Here is a 21,219-nt window from a genome sequence, read left to right as displayed (position 1 = left end):
GGAGCACCATGCAAAAGTTTGGGCACCCCAAGAGATTTGAGCTCTCAGATAACTTTTAGCAAGGTCTCAGACCTCAATTAGCTTGTTAGGGCTATGGCTTGTTCACAGTCATCGTTAGGAAAGGCCAGGTGATGCAAATTTCAAAGCTTTATAAATACCCTAACTCCTCAAACCTTGTCCCAACCATCAGCAGCCATGGGCTCCTCTAAGCAGCTGCCCAGCACTCTGAAAATTAAAATAAATGATACCCACAAAGCAGGAGAAGGCTATAAGAAGATAGCAAAGCATTTTCAGGTAGCCGTTTCCTCAGTTCGTAATGTAATTAAGAAATGGCAGTTAACGGGAATGGTGGAGGTCAAGTTGAGTTCTGGAAGACCAAGAAAACTTCCTGAGAGAACTGCTCGTAGGATTGCTAGAAAGGCAAATTAAAACCCCTGTTTGACTGCAAAAGACCTTCAGGAAGGTTTAGCAGACTCTGGAGAGGTGGTGCACTGTTCTACTGTGCAGCGACACCTGCACAAATATGACCTTCATGGAAAAGTCATCAGAAGAAAACCTTTCCTGTGTCCTCACCACAAAATTCAACATTAGAAGTTTGCAAAGGAACATCTAAACGAGCCTGATGCTTTTTGGAAACAAGTCCTGTGGACTGATGAAGTTAAAATAGAACTTTTTGGCTGCATTGAGCAAAAGTATGTTTGGAGATAAAAGTGAGCAGAATTTCATGAAAAGAACACCTCTCCAACTGTTAAGCAAGGGGGTGGATCGATCATGCTTTGGGCTTGTGTTGCAGCCAGTGGCATGGGGAACATTTCACTGGTAGAGGGAAGAATGAATTCAATTAAATATCAGTAAATTCATGAAGCAAACATCACACCGTCTGTAAAAAGCTGAAGCTGAAAAGAGGATGGCTTCTACAGCAGGATAATGATCCTAAACACAGCTCAAGATCAATAATGGACTACCTCAAGAGGTGCAAGCTGAAGGTTTTGCCATGACCTTCACAGTCCCCCGACCTAAACATCATCAAAAATCTGTGGATAGACCTCAAAAGAGCAGTACAAGCAAGACGGCCCAAGAATCTCACAGAACGAGAAGCCTTTTGCAAGGAAGAATGGTTACAGAAAGCGTTTGCAAGCTGTTATACTTGCCAAAGGGGGTGTAACTAAGTACTGACCATGCAGGATGCCCAAACTTTTGCTTTGGGCCCTTTTCCTATGGGGGGGGGGGGGGGTGTGTGTGTGTGTGTGTGTGTGTGTGTGTGTGTGTGTGTGTGTGTGTGTGTGTGTGTGTGTGTGTGTGTGTGTGTGTGTGTGTGTGTGTGTGTGTGTGTGTGTGTGTGTGTGTGTGTGTGTTTGTGTGTTTGTGTGTTTGTGTGTGTGTGTTTGTGTTTGTGTGTGTGTGTGTGTGTGTTTGTGTTTGTGTGTGTGTGTGTGTGTGTGTGTGTGTGTGTGTGTATACACCAAAGACTTTTCCAAGGTTCTATACATGCTTTGATAATAAATCTACTTTGACCTATGGAGGACAACAAACTGATGAAAGATCTCAGCCCAAAATATCAACTGTTTATTCCCTGACTCAGAAGTTCCTCCACCATCTTCTGTGTGTTGCTCATGAAGAACGTTGCTTTGTTTGGACTCAGCTATGGTTAGGAGCTACAGTGGATCCCAGTTAATTGGGGCAACCGTTTTTTTTGGAACAAATCTTAAAGAACAAAAACTAACTGAGGAAATTGCCAGGTTTTCCTTCGTTTATTTGGGACGCTATGCTGTTTAATTGGGACGGGACGCTGGTGCCAAGCAGTTTCTAATTAGCATCATTCGTGCGCACTTGCGTGGACGCTAAGATACTATACCACGCTAGGAGCGATCAGTTTTTAAATAGCATCGGTTGCATGTGTTTGTGTTCAGAAAGCAGTGATTTTTGTCACTAATAGTTGGCGAGAAATAAGCAGCAAGACAATTTGGAACTGATTTGCTCACTGTAGTTTCAAGCATCCAGGCTTGGAGATGTCAGAAATGGGTGCGAGTGAAAATGAAACAATTTCATGACTTCAACAAGTTAGGAACCTCAAAGAATTTGTAGGTATTGACAGTCATCTTTAATGTTACAATGAAAATGAAGATTTGGTGGATGCAATTGTCGAACCATTGCAAGACTGCAGTCCACTATCTGCACTTGGTGTCTACTGGTTTTGTTCATTTACAGTCAAAACTACACAGCAACATACACTGGATGAATTCCTCTGTCGATAACTATTAGGAACTAATACACAGTTTTATAGCACTGTAGTAGCATTGGTAGTGTTTTAATTTGTTCTGTATTTAAGTTAAACATGTAAATTGTTACTCAGTTAAACAGTAGTTTGCCTTTTTTATAGTTATTAATTATTTCCAGGAAACTTTGGCTAATTGGAGAAGCTGCTTAATTGGGCCAAAATGTACTGATCCCGATGCACCCCATTTTACTGGAATCCACTGTACTTCTATCTCATGTAAAGGGGGGTTTCTTCTTTTTCTTTGTTACTGTGTATGTTAATCAAAATGGCTTCTTTGTTTTGTTAAAATTAGGAATGCTTCTTTGTTGCGAGAGAGTGCTGGAAGCTTGTTTGGGTTAAAATTTACTGATAACGAGAATTGTATTCCTGTGTAAACCAATTGGGATTAATGTTGTTCTTTCTTGAGTCTGTAAGCTATTGTTGGCAGGCTTTTGGGGAGATCGGAACGAGGGGGTGAGAGAGAGAGGACGTGATGCTGTAAACTGCGTGAGGGACAGACCCCAAGCGGGGGTCCAAGGTCAGGTACCCCGAGGAGAGGAGACGAGTATAGATAGATGTGCTTGGTTGACCACTTCGGATGGTCCTGAGTTGCAAGTCGAGGAGTTCGGAGGGAATCAAATGGTGGCCAGAAGACTTCAGTAACTGAGCTCCAACGGTTGTGCACGGTGGCTTGGACTTTGATAAGTTGGCGCCTTTTCTTTATTTTCTTTTCCTTCATATATACTGTATCGTTATTAATCACTTAGTTATAGTAACCTTTATAAATTGTACTCATTTAATCGCATATGGTGTACTGTCTGTTTTTGGGCGAGGCAGGGACATCACACAGCATCCACACCAGCTGATTACCCAGTTTGGCGGGGCCGAAGGCTGCTCCCCCGAGACGAGAACGAGCTGAGCGAGCCTGAGGCGACCCAGGGGGTTACACTCAGAAAGTGCAAATTGAAATGTGTTGATTTTCTTCGTGCCAACTGAATATTTACCTCAACAATCTAGTTTGGTTACAGAGTTTTGTTAACAGTAGTAGTATGTTCGCCTGTGAGCACAAGGAACTTCTATTATGTGTGAAAATAGGTCGAGATTCTCGGTTACACAGTCAGACTTTTGTCTGATCATGTGGTACTGATGTGTTTTGGATCCTATGCACTTAGCAAGAAAAGATAATATTAATAGCAGTCAGATTCAGAGAGATAGTTTTTTTTATAGAGGGGAGGGGTTTTGGGGGGTTGCTGTGTGCTGCGTTTTGTTGGATTTTCTGTGTGGGGGGAAGGGGCTTGGGAGGGGTTGATGATCATGTAGCTGTTTTTTTTTGTGCAGGGCTGGTGGGTTTGATGCTTTCCTTTGAAAGATTTCCATGGCTATCTGGAGAAGAATCTCAGAGTTGTACACTGCGTACATAATAAACAAACCTTTGAACATGCGTATTTTGCTTTAGCAAGCAGCACACCTAAGGGTATGCTGCGGGTAGTTTGCATGTGTCGCCAACTATTACAGCACCAACATAGCATGCCCAAAATCCTTGACAGGCATTTATATATTAGTATGTCTAACAAATTGTCTCATTTGAACATGGAAGAGCAGCTAAAGAAATTTAATTTTATTAAGTTGGTTGCAGGTTGGTGGGGTGGAGATACGTCTCTGCCAAAGGTGGTGTAAAATGCTTTATCCCTCCAATAGCCTGCAAGTCACCCTTGGGGAAGGTGTAGCCCCTTCCCACCCTCCAATCAAAGCCACGTGAAGCCATGGGAGCAGGTGGTGGATGGTCGTATGAGCAGCCGGTGCAGATCACAAGTCCGGTTATGTGACCACTGACACCTGGCAACCTCTGAAGAGTATTGATAATGGCTGGGGTCACCCATCTGTAAAGACACCGCCCAGAAGAAGACAATGGCAAACCACTTCAGTGGAAAAATTTGCCAAGAACAATCATGGTTATGGAAAGACCACGATCACCCACATCATAGGACACGGCACATAATAAACGAATGAACAACATATGGTTTTACTCGGAGTTTAGGCTAAAGTAACAAAAATTTGTGGGAATTACAGTGGTGAAAGATATGACAATCGTCAAGTTATACAAGGATGGAAATGGGGAATTACAAGCATGAAAGCCTGCAGACACTGGAAATCCAGAGCAACACACAAAATGCTGGAGGAGCTCAGCAGGTCGGCAGCGTCCATGGAGAGGAATAAGCAGTCAATGTTTCAGGCCGAGACTCTTCTTCAAGACTGAGAAGGGGAAAGATGCCAGAATGAAAAAAGTGGTGCAAGGGGAAGCATACTTGAAGTATGTTTGATGCTTTAACTTTGACTTTGTCTCCTGAGGTCAGGGACCCGCTTGCGTTTGATTTGCATCACCTGATTCTTTTAATCTCTGTGAGCACTTCGCAACGCCAGAGACCCTGGCTTGATCCCAGCCTCCAGTGATGCCTATGTGTGGAGTTTGAATGCTCTCCTTGTAACCTCTAGGTTTCCCCCAGGGACTCCAGTTCCCTCCCATATCCAGGTCAGATTGACAACTGGAAATTGCTGCTAGTGTGTGTGTGTGGAGGGTCAGTATCTTGCGGTGGTGGGGGGAAGGAAAGAGAATCGAAGATCAAAGTGCTTTATTATCAAAGTATGTATGAATGCGTCTTCCACACAGCCACGAAACAAAGAAACATCACGTAACCCGTTCAAAGAAAAACATCAAACCCAAACATCAGACCCAATTCTTTCTCCCAGGGTTGGAGAATTAAGGATTAGAATCTTATTATTCCGGCTTCTGCCCTCTTCCTTTCCAGTCCTGTTGAAGGGTTTCAGCCTGGAAGATTGACTGTTTATTCCCCTCCATAGATGCTGCCTGACCTGCCGAGCTCCTCCAACATTTTGCGGGTTTTACTCGAGTTTGTCTACTCACCTGTTTACTAGAAGCTTGCCTCATGGAGGCCCACTCTGGTTGGCGAGGGAGCGTGGGCATTCTCATGGTGATGCCGGGCTCTCGTCTCAGTCCTTGCTGAGCTGCTAACCTGGTCAGAGGGAGAGACAGAAGCCAAGTCAACAGACTGAGGAGGTGTTGCTATTACATAGATTTGCTGAGTGTGCTGCATCTCACAGTTGTATGTGTACTTTGATGATAACATTTACCCTGAACTTTGCCTCAGCTGTGTGCAGGGAAAGGTGAGCCTTGCGGAGCAGTGAGCTGAAGTTCAGTACTTGTCTCTGCACCGAACTGAGGCTGTGGCTTGTGGCCTGTGGCCTGCAACCATCACAGTGTGCACTCGCTCTCCCGATCTTCAATTCTAAATGCTGAACACACATCAGTCCTCATACAGGGATCAGAAGTGCAGAGAGTGAGCAATTTCAAGTACCTGGGTGTCAAGATCTCTGAGGATCCATCCTGGGCTCAACATAACGATGCACTTACAGTATAGGCACGACAGTAGCTATATTTCATTAGGAGTTTAAGGAGATTTGGTATATCACCAAAGACACTCGCAAATTTTTACAGATGTACCGTGGAGATCATTCTAACTGGCTGCATCACTGTTTGGTACTGAGGTGGTGGGGGGGGGGGGGTTACTGTACAGGATCAAAATCAGCTGCAGAGAGTTGTAAACTCTGTCAGCTCCATCATGGGCACTGGCCTCCATAGTATCCAGGGCATCTTCAAGGAGTGGTGTCTCAAAAAGGCAATATCAATCATGAAGGACCCGATCACCCAGGTTATGCCCTCTTCTCATAGCCACCATCAGGGAGGAGGTACAGAAGCCTGAAGGCTCACACTCAATGATCCAGGAGCAGCTTCTTCCCCTCTGCCACCTGATTCTTGGGTTCAATGTCCATTCACGAACACAACCTCACTACATTTCTTCCTCTCTTTCTGAACTACTTATTTAATTTAACCTTTATATATACACACTCTTCTCATGGTAATTTACAGTTTTTATCATGTATTGCAATGTACTGCTGTCACATAACATATACCAGGGGATATTAAACCTGATTCGGACTGTGTAGATCAGGGGTTCCCAACCTGAGGTCCATGGACCTCTTGCTTCATGGTATTGACCCATGGCATCAAAAAGGTTGGGAACCCCTGCTCTAGGGGGATTTGGGCCAAATGAGGTTTAGCAGTTACTTAAACAACAAACCAAATCTGTTGAGAAACTGAGCGAGGGACTCGACACTGTATGACGCACTTCCAAATAACTCAGTTCCAGGTCAGAAAAAGTATGCTAGATCCTTTATTACGAAACCAACAAAGATGAATCTTATGTATTTAGTTGAATTGACTTTATTTCTTACATTCTTCAAACACACGAGGAGTAAAAATCTTTACGTTACGTCTCCGTCTTGTTACGAATTCCTGTAACTGGATCACTTACCAGCAAAGATAGAGAGGTCTGTTGAAGTCTGATGGTACTATTTTTAAAAGTATTTATTGATAAACGGCACAAAAATAAGATTAATGCAAACATACAGATAATATATGTCGTTAATACTAAATCTATGCGCGGGTATAATAATAATCAATAAGAAATAGCTCTATCGTTGTCTAGGGGTTAATGTACTGTCCGATGGAAAGATAACAGTCACTATCAGTTCGTCCAAGCTGCAGCGTTGTTGGGTTTAAAAGTGATGCGGTTTAAACTTGCCCCAGGTGCTTTAAGATGCCGATCCATTGAGTCAGGGGAGCGGGTTTCCCCGTTGTTAGCTAAAAGCTGTTTTCCCGTGGTTCCAGCCACGGGATCAAACACACGTGACTTCCTTCAGATGACTTCCTGCTGTTACGTGGTCGCTTAACGTTTCTTCTGGTGCGTCTGTAGGGGTTGTTCCCCAGACCCTCTTTTATACTTCCTCACGGGGTCTCAGATGTCAATCAGGTTGGGATGATGCAATCCCTCAACCAGCCCACTCTGGTCATCCCCTGAGGGGCTTCAATGAATAGTACAGTGCTCAATACACAACTTGGTCTTCAGGAGACAATGGCCATGTCCCATAGCTTTACATCACTGGGGAAACGAGGCATTTTGCACGTCCCATTCTCCTTTCCTGGGCCCCTTGACCAAACCCAACGATGACCTAGCAATTCTCACAAAGGAGGGGGCTACGGACGTAACAATCTAAATGTGCAATCATAGTCATTTATAATACAGAAGTCAATGTAATATAGAGTACACTCAGTGTGAGCTCATCAGTCTGGTGGCCTGGTGGAAGAAGCTGTCCCAGAGCCTGTTGGTCCTGGCTTTTATGTTGTGGTACCACTTGGTAGGAACTGGAATAGATTGTGGCTGGGGTGACTAAGGTCCCCAGTGATCCGACGGACCCTTTTATCATACCTGTCTTTGTAAATGTCCTGAATCATGGGAAGGTCACAACGACAGCTGTGCTGGGCTGTCCGCACCACTCTCTGCAGAGTCCTGCGATTGAGGGAGATACAGTTCCCATACCGGGCAGTGATGCAGCCAGTCAGGATGCTCTCATTTGTGTCCCTGTAGAAAGTTAATAGGACTTGAGGGCCCATACCAAACTCCCCCGACTGTCTAAGGTGAAAGAGGCGCTGTTGTGCTTTTTTCACCACACAGCTGGTGTGTACAGTCCACATGAGGTCCTCGGTGATGTGGATGCTGAGGAACTTAAAGCTGTTCACCCTCTCAACCCCAGATCCATTGATGTCAATAGGGGTTAGCCCGTCTCCATTCCTCCTGTAATCCACAACCAGCTCCTTTGTTTTTGCAACATTAAGGGAGAGGTTGTTTTCTTGACACCACTGTGTCAGGGTGATGACTTCTTCCCTGTAGGCCACCTTGTTATTGTTTGACATTTAGGTCAATCAATGTAGTGCTGTCAGCAAATTTAATTAGGAGATTACAGCTGTGGGTGGCAACACAGTCATGGGTATACCGGTAGTAAAGAAGGGGACTCAGTATGCAGTCCTGAGGGTTGGAGGTGAGGGAGCCCACTCTTACCACCTGCCGGTGATCTGACAGGAAATCCAGGATCCAGCTGCACAAGGCAGGGTGAAGGCCGAGGTCCCTGAGCTTCTCGTCAACCCTAGAGGGAACTATGGTGTTGAATGCTGAACGGTAGTCCAAGAACAGCATTCTCACATAAGCAGCCTTCTTCTTCTCCACATGTTAAAGACGGTATGTGGAGCAGTGACTATTGTGTCATTTGTCGATCGGTTGTGTCAGTTGGCGAATTGTAGGGGGTCCATTTTGGGTGGTAGGAAGCTGCAGATGTAATCCTTGATCAGCCTCTCAAAGCATTTGCTTATTATTGAGGTGAGTGTGACAGGACGCCAGTCGTTCAGGCATGTTATCTTGGTCTTTTTTGGTACAGGGACAATGATGGATAATTTGAAGCAGGAGGGCACTCTACGCTGGGAGAGAGTGAGATTTAAAATGTCTGTAAACACACCTGCCAGTTGTGCGGCGCACGTCCTGAGTATCCGCACTGGGGTGCCGTCTGGTCTCATAGCCTTGCGACTGTCCACCCACTGGAAACATCTCCGTACCTCAGCCTCAGAGATGACCAGGTTGCAGGCTGTAACAGTGGCTTTCCTCGGAGGCTCAGAGTTAGCGACATCGAACCCAGCGTAAATGCGATTGAGCTCCTCTGGGAGAGAGGTTGCGATGTTGGCGGCACCACTACATTTGGCTTTGAAGTCTGTGACAGTATGCAACCCTCGCACAAGTCACATGTGCTATTCATTGTGAATCTTGACTTAATCTTGTCCCTGTATTGTTGTTTCACAGCCTTGATAGCTTAGTGCAGAGTGTAGCTGCTTTTCTTGAGCCCCTGCTGATTGCTGGCAGCGTAAGCTCTGTGTCGCGATAAAAAGTTAACAAACCTATTGTTGCGATAGCGAACCAAGCAAAATAAGTGATGTTAATGTCACCAAATTAGAGATACAGCACTAAACTAAAAGATATTCGTTCCTCTAACTATAATGGCACAGTCAAAGTATGTTTATTATCAAAGTATGTACACTATATACACAACCTTGAGATTCGTCTCCTAACAGGCAGCCACGAAACAAGGAAACCCAGAAGAACCCATTTAAAAAAAAGACTGTCAAATACAGAGAAAAGCCAATCAAGCAAACAGCGTTTAGGACGAAAGTGAATCCAGAGACACGAAGCCCAGAATGGCTGGAGCAGGCCACAGCCTCAGTTTAGCACAGAGCCAGAGTCAGGTAAATGTTGCAGACCTGCCCAGACACAAAGCCTGGAGCAGGCCCGAAAGAGCGAATGTGACTATACTCATTTGGTCTAGCACGCCTTAACCCACGTGCCAAATAACTATAACCCATAGTTAAACGTTCAAATGTTCTCGTCTAAGACCAGGGGATATAGCTTCAAAATAGAAGGATGCCGCTTTAGAACTGAGATGAGAATTTAGGCAGCGTGTGGTGAATCTGTTGAGCTTTTGGCCACAGGTGGCTGTGGAGACTATGTCACTGTATTCAAGATAGTGGTTGATAGGTTGTTGATTAGTCGGGGTGCGAAAGTTTATGGGGAGAAGGCAGGAAATTGGGGCCGAGAAGGAAACAGATCAGCCACGATGAAATGGCAGACCAGACTCAATGGGCCAAATGGCCTAATTCTGCATCGCGATCCTGTGGTCTAAAACAATAATAATCAGGAAGCTTTAGCCTCATTCCTGTCTTTAGCAGAACCATTGCAATACAAAAGCAGCTGGGTCCAGCAGCTCACCGGCTGGTCTCTCCTTACTGGGAGGCCTCTGTAATATCTTTTTACCAAAGGTCCTAACTCCTATCTCAACACAGTGTCTGCTACAGTACATCAAAGGCAATACCACAGAACACTTAAAGTGCACTTAAGAGCATACTTTGCAAAAATAAAAACCTCTTCATTTTCCCTGCTGCCACACCGACACTTAAGACCATAATGGAAGTCTGTCATTCAGTGTGTATTTTCAATTAGCCCTTTGTAAAGCCTAGCGCACAGAATTAAACAGCAGTCCAAACATAGAACAGTACAGTGCAGGAACGGGCCCTTCACACATCATTAGCCACAATTAGTCGAACTCCAACTCCAAGAAGATCACAACCTTGTCGTAGGGTTTGGAGGCTTGTGTGCCTCGATGACTCAGACAGCTACGTTGGTTGGAGTCAGGGCTTTATGCTTTGGCTCTTGGTAGAAGCAAGCCAAACAGGTTAAGAGTGCCCCACCCTGACCGGTCTCAAACAAAACTGTTCCGGAAACAGCAATGAAGAATCCTTCTACATCTGAGTGTGACAGTATTCCTGAGTCTCCACCTGGGACTTTCATGACTGACAGTAGTGAAAACTGACACGACAAAGGAAGCCTTGAGCGTCACTAGAGATGGAGAACCTCATTGCTGCCCTAAATGCCCGCAGAGTAACTAAGCTAATTTATCCTGCCTGAATAATTACCATCCCCCCTCCATTCGCTCCATGTTTATGTGCATGTCAAGCAGTTTCTTAAATGCTTCTGTCACATTTGTTCCACCACCGTTCCTGCCAGGTCTTTCCAGGCACACACCATGCTCTGTGTAAAAACCTCTGCTCCACACCTCTCCTTAGAACTTGCTCAGCCACAGCTTGAATGCATGCCTCCTAGTATTAGATATTTGAACACTGGGAAAAAGATACCGTCTTCAGCCCTGTAAGCAACCGAAGAGCTACACGTGCTGATACACCTCCTCCCTCACCTCCAATCGGGGCCCAAACAGTCCTTCCAGGTGAGGAAACACCTCACCTGTGAATCTGGTGGGGTTGTCTATTGCGTCCTCTGTCTGCCAAAAGTGGATCTTCCTGGTGGCCAAACATTTTAATTTTGATTCCCATTCCAACATGTCGGTCCATAGTCTCCTCGTCTGCCACAATGAGGCCACCTCAGGGTGAAAGAGCAACACCTTATATTCCGTTTGGGTAGCCTCCAAACTGCTGGCATGAATATCGATTGCTCCTTCCAGTAAAAAGAAATTCTCTTCCCCTTCCCCTCAACTTCTACCCCCTCCCCGCACTCTGGCCTCTTACCTCTTCTTCCCTGCGTATTACATCCCTGGTCCCCCTCCTCCTTCCCTTTCTCCTATGGTGCACTCTCCTCTTCTATCAGATTACTCCCTCTCCAGCCCTTCCCCTTTCTCACCCACATGGCTTCACTCATCACCTTCCAGCTATCCTCCCTCACCCTCCCCCACCTTTTTATTCTGGTGTCTTCCCCCTCCATTTCCAGTCCTGAAGAAGGGTCTCAGCCCGAATCGTCAACAGCTTATTCCTCTCCATTGATGCTGCCTGACCTGTCGAGTTCCTGCAGCATTTTCTGTGTGTTGTTCACTACTCTATCTGTGCCTCTCATAATATTGTCAACCTGTGCCAGGTCTTCTCTCAGTCTCCAAAATTCCAGTTAAAACTACTCGAGTGTATCCAGCCTCTCCTTATAGCTCATAGACTCTAATGCAGGCAGCTTCCAATTCCGTACCAAAACTTGCAATAAAGCTGAGATTCCAAAGAGTTCCTTCAATTGCTTTTTGTTCCCACTCCAGATTCCAGCAATTACAATCTCTGTGTCTGTGATTCCAATGAACTTTAGTCAAAATCTCCCCTTTCTTTGAAAGTGTGGCAGACCCTTCAGCCCACCAGCTGCAACACTCAGCAACCCGCTGATCTAACCCCAGGACAATTTACAATGACCAATTAGCCAGTACAAATTTGGACAGTGGGAGGAAGCCAGAGCAGCCGGAGGAAACCCACGCACACACAGGAAAGAATGTACAAACTTGCTTACAGAGGATGCCGGAATCGAACTCTGAACTCCAAACTTTGAACTTCGCAGAGAAATTTTATGTACAGAGAGTGGTAAGTATATGAGACATGCTGCCAGAGGAGGATAACATGGAATCTGATACGACTGAACAGAGAATTAAAGAGACACTTACATCATCATGTATGGCTTGAGTAATCATATTCACATGACCACGATTGTGCTTGGCAAACTTTTCTACAGAAGCAGTTTGCCATTACCTTCTTCTGGGCAGTGTCTTTACAAGACGGGCGACCCCAGCTACGATCAATACTCTTCAGAGATTGTCTGTCTGGTGTCAGTGGTCACATAACCAGACTTGTGATCTGCACCGGCTGCTCGTACGACCATCCCCCACCTGCTCCCATGGCTTCACGTGACGCTGATCTGGGGGCTAAGCAGATGCTACACCTTGCCCAAGGGTGACCTGCAGGCTAGTGGAGGGAAGGAGCACCTTACACCTCCTTTGTTAGAGACATATCTCCACCCTGTCAACCGACACTTACATGGAAAAGGAATAGAAGGATAGGGACCAAACCCAGGAAAATGGAATTTGTGTGGGGTAGGCAAAATGGATCAGAATGAAGTTTGCTTGCATGGATTAAACTTAGGTTAGACCAAACTTGGAGCACTGTGTGCAGTTCTGGTCACCCCATTACAAGAAGGATGAGGAGGCTTTGGAGGGGGTGCAGAAAAGCTTCGCCAACACGCTGCCTAGTTTTGAGGGTATGAGTTAGAAGGCTTGATAGACTTGGTTTTCCTAGAGTGTCAAAGACTGAGGAGAGACATAATAAAAGTTTATAAAACTATGAGAGACAAGGGCACTACGGTTAACACAAATCTATTACAGCTTGTGGTGCTCCGGAGTTCGGAGTTCAATTCCGGTGGAGTTATAAAACCATATAACAATTACAGCATGGAAACAGGCCATCTTGGCCCTTCTAGTCCATGCCGAACGCTTACTCTCACCTAGTCCCACTGACCCGCACTCAGCCCATAACCGTCCATTCCTTTCCTGTCCATATACCTATCCAATTTTACTTTAAATGACAATATTGAACCTGCCTCTATCACTTCTACCGGAAGCTCGTTCCACACAGTTACCACTCTCTGAGTAAAGAAATTTCCCCTCGTGTTACCCCTAAAATTTTGCCCCCAATTCTCAACTCATGTCCTCTTGTTTGAATCTCCCCTATTCTCAATGGAAAAAGCCTATCAACGTCAACTCTATCTATCCCCCTCATTATTGTAAATAACTCTATCAAGTCCCCACTCAACCTTCTACGCTCCAAAGAATAAAAACCTAACTTGTTCAACCCTTCTCTGTAACTTAGGTATTTTTATTTTTTAACAAGTTCTGTACATCCTCCCTTTTCTTCAGGTGCTCCAGTTGCCCCCACAGTCCTAAGGTTCACTGTAAGTTGTTCCGTGATTAGATGAGGTTTGATCAATGGCTGCTCGGGAGGCATGGCTCAAAGGGCTGGGAGGGCCTGCATCACTCAATAAATACGTGGATAGACAGATAGATACAATTGATAGAGCAGCCACTCACTCTTTCTCTTAGTGTAGAAATGTCAAACACTAGCATTTAAGGTAAGAGTGGAAAAGCTCATGGGAGATGTGCGGGTCAAATATTTTATTGACGCAGTCAATTAGCAGGTTGCCAGGGGAGGTGGTGGAGGCAGATACGATAGAGGTGCTTAAGAGGCATTTAGACAGTCACACAAATGTGTAGGCAGAAGGGACTTAGTTTAATTCGGCATCACGTTTAGCACAGATATTGTGGGCTCAGGGTCCATTTCTGTGCTGTGCTGTTCTATATCATTGTGGGCTCAGGGTCCATTTCTGTGCTGTACTGTTCTATATCACCGTGGGCTCAGGGTCCATTTCTGTGCTGTGCTGTTCTATATCATTGTGGGCTCAGGGTCCATTTCTGTGCTGTGCTGTTCTATTTCGTTGTGGGCTCAGGGTCCATTTCTGTGCTGTACTGTTCTATATCACCGTGGGCTCAGGGTCCATTTCTGTGCTGTACTGTTCTATATCATTGTGGGCTCAGGGTCCATTTCTGTGCTGTGCTGTTCTATATCACCGTGGGCTCAGGGTCCATTTCTGTGCTGTACTGTTCTATATCACCGTGGGCTCAGGGTCCATTTCTGTGCTGTGCTGTTCTATTTCGTTGTGGGCTCAGGGTCCATTTCTGTGCTGTACTGTTCTATATCATTGTGGGCTCAGGGTCCATTTCTGTGCTGTACTGTTCTATATCATTGTGGGCTCAGGGTCCATTTCTGTGCTGTGCTGTTCTATATCACCGTGGGCTCAGGGTCCATTTCTGTGCTGTGCTGTTCTATTTCGTTGTGGGCTCAGGGTCCATTTCTGTGCTGTACTGTTCTATATCATTGTGGGCTCAGGGTCCATTTCTGTGCTGTACTGTTCTATATCATTGTGGGCTCAGGGTCCATTTCTGTGCTGTACTGTTCTATTTCGTTGTGGGCTCAGGGTCCATTTCTGTGCTGTACTGTTCTATATCACCGTGGGCTCAGGGTCCATTTCTGTGCTGTACTGTTCTATATCACCGTGGGCTCAGGGTCCATTTCTGTGCTGTACTGTTCTATTTCGTTGTGGGCTCAGGGTCCATTTCTGTGCTGTACTGTTCTATTTCGTTGTGGGCTCAGGGTCCATTTCTGTGCTGTACTGTTCTATATCATTGTGGGCTCAGGGTCCATTTCTGTGCCGTAGATCTTGTTGGCACCATGGCTCTATGATTAAGAGTCCCTAAATGTTTAATTTGGTGTTCTCCATTTGGAAAGAGCTTTTTTCACGACCATAAGATATCGGAGCAGAATTAGGCCGTTTGGCTGATCAAGTCTGCTCTGCCACTTCAACATAGCTGATCCAATTTTCCTCTCAGCCCCAGTGTCCTGCCTTCTCCCTGTATCCCTTCATACCCTGACCGATCAATAATCTATCAACTTCTGCCTTAAATATACATAAAGACTTGGCCTCCACAGCTGCCTGTGGCAAAGAATTCCACAGATTCTACACTCTGTGGCTAAAGAAATTCCTCTTCTCCTTTCTAAAAGGGCATTCCTAATCCTTCTGAATTCCAGCGAATATAGGCTCAGAGCCATCAAACACTCCTCATATGACAAGTCATTCAAACTTGGAATCATTTTCATGAACCTCCTTTAAACCCTCTCCAGTGTTAGTACATCCTTTCTAAGATATGGGGCCCAAAACTGCTCACAATACTCCAAGTGAGGCCTCACCAGTATTTTATAAAGTCTCAGTATTACATCCTTGCCTTTATATTCTGGTCATCTTGAAATTAATACTAACATCACATTTGCCTTCCTCACCACAGACTTAACCAGCAAATTAACCTTTAGGGAATCCTGCACAAGGACTCCCAAGTCCCTTTGCTCCTCAGTTTTTTGTATTTTCTCTCCATTTAGAGAACAGTCAACCCTTCCATTTCTTCTACCAAAGTGCATGGCCCAACACTGTATTCCATCTGCCATTTCTTTGCCCATTCTCCTAATTTGTCTCAGTCCTTCTACAGCCTTTCTACTTCCTCAAAACTACCTGCCCTTCCACCTATCTTCATATTAACTGTAAACTTTGCAACAAAGCCATCAATTTCATCATCCAAATCATTGACGTACAATGTAAAAAGAACTGGTCCCAACACAGACCCCTGTGGAACACCACTAATCACCACTCATTGCCTCCTGCCAGTCAGACACTGCTTTACCTGTGCTAGAATCTTTCCTCTAATACCATGGGCTCGTAACTCGTTAAGCAGCCTCATGTGTGACACCTTGTCAAGGGCCTTCTGTAAATCCAAGTACACAACATTAAGCAATTCTCCTTTGTCTAACCTCCTTGTTATTTCTTCAAAGAATTCCAACAGACTTGTCAAGCAAGATTTTCCCTTGAGGAAACCATCCTGACCATGGTCTATGTTATTATGTACCTACAAGTACTCTGAGATCTCATCCTTAGCAATCAAATCCAACATCTTCCCAACTGCTGAGGTCAGTCTAACTAGCCTATCGTTTCCTTTCTTCTGCCTCCCTTTGTTCTTGAAGAATGCAGTGACATTTGCAATTTTGCAGTCTTCCAGAATCTAATGATTCTTGAAAGATCATTTTTAATGCCTCCATGATTTCTTCAGCCACCTCTTTCAGATCTGAGATGTAAAGGGATTAGGAAGTTCTTGTACAGCATCCACTGGTTAATTTGCTTGTTGAGTCAGTGGTGAGGAGGGCAAATGCAATGTTAGCGTTCATTTCAAGAGGAGTAGAATATAAAAGCAAGGATGTAATGCTGAGGTTTAAAAAGCACTGGTGAGGTCTCACTCGGAGTATTGAGAGCAGTTTGGGCCCCTCATCTAAGGAAGGATGTGCTGACATTGGAGCAGATTCAGAGGAGGTTCATGAGAATGAAAATCTTTGCAATCACAGAATCATACAAAGAGCATTTGATAGCTTTGGGCTGGTACTCACTGGAATTCAGAAGAATAAGGGGAAACCTCATTGAAACCTATCGAATGGTGAAAGGCCTTGATAAAGTGGATGTGGAGAGGTTGTTCACTATGGTGGGGGACCAGAGGGGACAGCTTCAGAATAGAGGAGTATCCTTTTAGAACAGAGTTGAGGAGGAATTTCTTTAACCAGGGCGTGGTAATCTGTGGAATTTGTCCAAGTCTTTATGTACGTCTAAGGCAGAGGTTGATAGATTCTTGATTAGGCAGGGCATGAAGTGATACGGGGGAATCCATATCTTATGGTCTTGGGTGGAGTAAGGTCCAATGTGATAACTGGTTAGGTGAACGGGTTCAGAGAGAGGAACACACCTGGTTAAAGGCTGGATGACCCGAGTCTTGAACTTGTGTTTCAACAGGTCCCGGTGAAGTTCTTCGAAGTGTTTGAACTTCTTCTTCAGTGTCCAGGTGAAGTCCCCGTGGGTGATCCTCATCATGTACACGGTACTCGGCCGAACCTTGGCAATGGCAGGAGAGGGGAGAAGTAACCAGTTAGTTGGGATTTAGATCATCAGGCACAGCAGCAGAATCAGGCCAGGGCTGATTTATTACCCCCCTCAACCCCATTCTCCTGCCTGCTCCCCGTTACCTTTGACACCCTTACCAATCAAGAACCTATCAACCTCTGCTTTAAATATACCCAAAGATGTGGCCTCCACAGCTGCCTGTGGCAATGAATTCCACAGATTCACCACCCTATGGCTAAAGAAATTCCTCTTTATCACCATCCTAAAGGATCACCCCTCTGTTCTGAGGCTGGGTCCTCTGGTCTTAGCAAAGAACAGCTAGGAATGAATTCCACAGATTCACCATCCTCTGGCTAAAGAAATTCTTCCACATCTTTGTTCTCAAGCAGGAGGCCCCAACCTTTTTTATTGCAATGGCCTTACCACCAACAGAGGGGACTGCAGACCCCAGATTGGGAACGCCTGTGAGGGGCATCCTTCTATTCTGAGGCTTATTCTCTGGTCCTAGACTCCCCACCACCCATCTAAAGCATCCTCTCTAAACTACAGCGAGTACACGCGCAGGGCCAACAAACGCTCTTCATATGTTAACCCTTTTATTCCCAGGATCATTCTCAGGAACCTCCTCTGGACCCTTTTGCACAGAAAGCCCAAACCTGTACAACACCAGTACTGGTTATCCACCACCCCCATCACTCTCGCACAGATCATCTTGCTAGCTTTAAAATTCGAAGTAAATTTATTGTCTAATACTACGTTAAGATTCATTTTATTTCAGGCATTTACAGGAAAAGAGAAATGCAGTAGAATTTTACCAAAATGGATAAAGAACCAATGTACAAAAGAAGACAAACCATACAAGTAAAAAAAATACAGAAAAATGAAACTTGCAAAGAGTGTTTGAAAGTGAGTCACACACACAAAGCGCTGGAGGCCCTGACCTGGTGAGTTCCTCCAGCATTTTGTGTACGTTGCTCAGATTTCCAGCATCTGCAGATGTTCTCTAGTTTGTGACCTGAAAGTGAGCCTGTAGTTGGTAGAATCAGTTCAGAATAAAGATGAATGGCATTATCTGCGCCAGTTCAAGAGACTGATGGCTGCAGGGTAATGATTGTTCTTGAGCCCAGTGACGTGGGACCTCAGGCTTCTGTACCTCCGGCCTGACGGCAGCAGCGAGACGAGGTACTATCTCGATGCACTGATGTGATGAAATGATCTCAAACATGAGAAATTCAGCAGATGCTGGAAATCCAGAGCAACAAACACAAAATGCTGGAGGAACTCAGCAGGCCAGGCAGCATCTACGGAAAAGAGTGAACAGTCGACATTTTGGGCTGAGACCCTTCATCAGGACTCGAAAGGAAGAGTGGTGGTCAGAGTAAGAAGTTGGGGAGAGGGGAGGAAGAAGTACAAGGTGGTAGGCGATAGGTGAATTGGGAGGGGGGGGAGAGGTGAAGTAAAGAGCTGGGAAGTTGATTGGTGAAAGAGATAGAGGGCTGAGGGGTAGAAGGGGATCTGATAGGAGAGGACAGGAAAACATGGCAGAAAGGGAAGGGGGAGGAGCACCAGAAGGAGGTGATGGGCAGGTAAGAAGAGAAAGTATGATAGGGAAACAAGAATGGGAAGTGCTGGGGGTGGGGTAATTACTGGAAGTTCAAGAAATCAACGTTCATGCCATCAAGTTGGAAGCTACCTCACTGGAATATAAAATGTTGCTCCTCCAATTTGAGTGTAGCCTCATCTTGGCCATAGGGGAGACTGACATGTCAGAATAGGAATGGGAAGCAAAATTGAAATGAGTGGTTACCGGGAGATCTGTATGGATGGCAAGCAAGACCACAAGAAACTGTGGGGAGTTGTGGACGCAGCCCAGTCCTTGATAAACACTATCTGCCTCTCTAGGCACCAACGGTGTCTACACTCCTTACTGCCTCAGAAAGGCAGTTGACGTGTGAAGCGGTCCATGGGGCAGAAGTTTGTAAACACATTACAAGACCATTGAATGAACCTCTTGTACTTTGAAGATAAACTGTTGACATCACAATCTACCTCCTCATGGCCCTCGCACCATATTATCTGCCTGCACTACACTTTGACTGTAACTGTAAAAGTTTCTTCTGCACACCGTTACTGCTTTCCCTCGTAATACCTCAAAGAACTTATGGCTTGAAATTATTGACATCAATGTCTTGAAAAATTATTTTTTTCTTTGTACTTCTGAACATGTGACAATAACAAACCAATCACCAGTCCAGCAGAGGAACAGGCCCTTCACCCAACAATCACCATCATCATTACGTGCCGTGTCGTATGATGCGAGTGATTGTAGTCTTTCCATGACCATGATTGTTCTTAGCAAATATTTCTACCAAGGTGGTTTGCCATTGCCTTCTTCTGAGCAGTGTCTTTACAAGATGGGCGACCCCAGCCATTATCACTACTCTTCAGCAATTGTCTGCCTGGCATCAGTGGTCACATAACCGGACTTGTGATCCGCACTGGCTGCTCATACGACCATCCACCACCTGCCCCCATGGCTTCACGTGACCCTGACGGGGGGCTAAGCAGGTGCTACACCTTGTCCAGGCTAGCAGAAGGAAAGAGCGCCTTACACATCCTTCGGGAGAGAGGCATCTCCACCCCATCGCCCAGTCAACCAATAATGCCTCTGTCAACTATGGTGCTAATTTGAATGAGTACCATCAGCCTGCATTTGGCTGATATCCCTCCCTGTTCTGTTTCCGTCTGAGAGACCACTGGTTCCTGTCCCTTACTTTGGAGGGGCCACTGGTTCACGTCGCTTCCCTCGGAACTGCCCTCGGCTGGGTCTCCATGCTCTTGGAGATGTTATTGAAATTCTGAGGTTTATGGGTTGGACTGTAGTTCATATTGGCCTCTTTCAGTCCTATGGTTTTTCTTGAATTCCCGCCCAGTTTATCCCATTGCTGATTGGTGGGCTGGGGGTTTGGGGTGTGATGTTCTTGCTGTTGTTTCCCCACGTGGATGTTCTGTTAGTTTTTGTGTGAGGGAGGGGTTGGGCTTGTGAGTTTTAGTTTCTTTTTCTTTTCATGCATGGGGGCATGCAACCGGAATGCGAGGGGGAGGGTGATGCCTACAGTTTTCTGTATTTTATGGCTATCTGGAGAAGGCAGATCTCAGAGTTGTATTCTGCATACAAACTTTCATAATAAAATGAGCTTTGACCTATCAACCTTCTTCTCTCACAATTATATAAATCTGTCAGGTCTCTGCTCAACCTCCGACACTCCATAGAAACGCTTGTCCAATCTTTCCTTACAGCTCATACCCTCTAAGCCAGGCAGCGTCCTGGTGAACCTCTTCTGTACCCTCCACATCCTCCCGGACCACAGCTGCACACAATACTCCGAGTGCAGCCTAACCAAAGTTTTATCCAGCAGCAACACAACTTCCCAACCCCACAGCTGATGAATGCAAGCACATCACATGCCTTCGTTACCATCCTACCTACTTTCAGGGAGCTGTGGACATTCAACCAAAGACTCCCCTCTGCAGATTATAAGGAAGGCAACTCTACTAACACCAGCCTGACTACCAGCTTGCAAGCTCCTCCATATCACCGTCAATTTTGGATAATCCAGCACGCAGAGTGGACCATTAAGCCTCACCTGCTTATACTAACATAGAACATACAGCACAGGAGCAGGCCATTCGGCCCACAATCTTGTGCTGAACCAGCTAAAAAGTAAATCAACCCTCCCCCCAATCATTAATCCCTCCTCCCTACACCATATCCAAATCCACCCATCCTCCTTACGTCCATGTGCCTAACTAAACGTCATGGGGGAGGTTTCGGGGGTAAACCCCGAGGGAAAAATCTGGAGCTAGAGTCCCTAAGGCAGTCCTACTTTGAGTCCAACATTGATTGGCAACTCCTGCGATGCCACTGGTGACGAACTGTATCGGCCTCTGTCATTTGAATCGGGAGCAAGTTACAGTTTGTGATTCAGCTGGGAGCTCAGAGAATTTGACCGTGTAGGTAGGATTTAAGCCTACCTGGTCAATACCTGTGGAGGAGGGGGAACTGCGCAGGCGCGAGTGACGTCAGTGTCGAGCGCGCACTTTAAAAGGCAGGACTTCTTGTCAGAGCGGGCAGTGGAGTCCGTGGAAGCA

The 21,219-nt window shown here is 45.6% G+C and overlaps 1 protein-coding gene across 2 annotated transcripts in view; it reads right to left on the bottom strand.

Moving 5' to 3' along the window:
- LOC132396902 (phospholipase D1-like) overlaps positions 1-21,219 on the bottom strand; it is a 176,501-nt gene that overhangs the window by 73,297 nt on the left and 81,985 nt on the right. For both annotated transcript variants that reach the window (XM_059974974.1, XM_059974975.1), the window contains exons 4-5: positions 16,913-17,058; positions 5,181-5,289 (exon numbers count right to left, since the gene is read on the bottom strand). In XM_059974974.1, the coding sequence (XP_059830957.1) occupies positions 5,181-5,289; positions 16,913-17,058 (255 nt within the window). The remainder of the gene's footprint in view (positions 1-5,180; positions 5,290-16,912; positions 17,059-21,219) is intronic.

Source organism: Hypanus sabinus, chromosome 7 (genome assembly GCF_030144855.1).
Source record: "Hypanus sabinus isolate sHypSab1 chromosome 7, sHypSab1.hap1, whole genome shotgun sequence".
In the NCBI taxonomy this organism is placed as follows: domain Eukaryota; kingdom Metazoa; phylum Chordata; class Chondrichthyes; order Myliobatiformes; family Dasyatidae; genus Hypanus; species Hypanus sabinus.
This window is presented reverse-complemented; position numbering and strand designations above follow the sequence as displayed.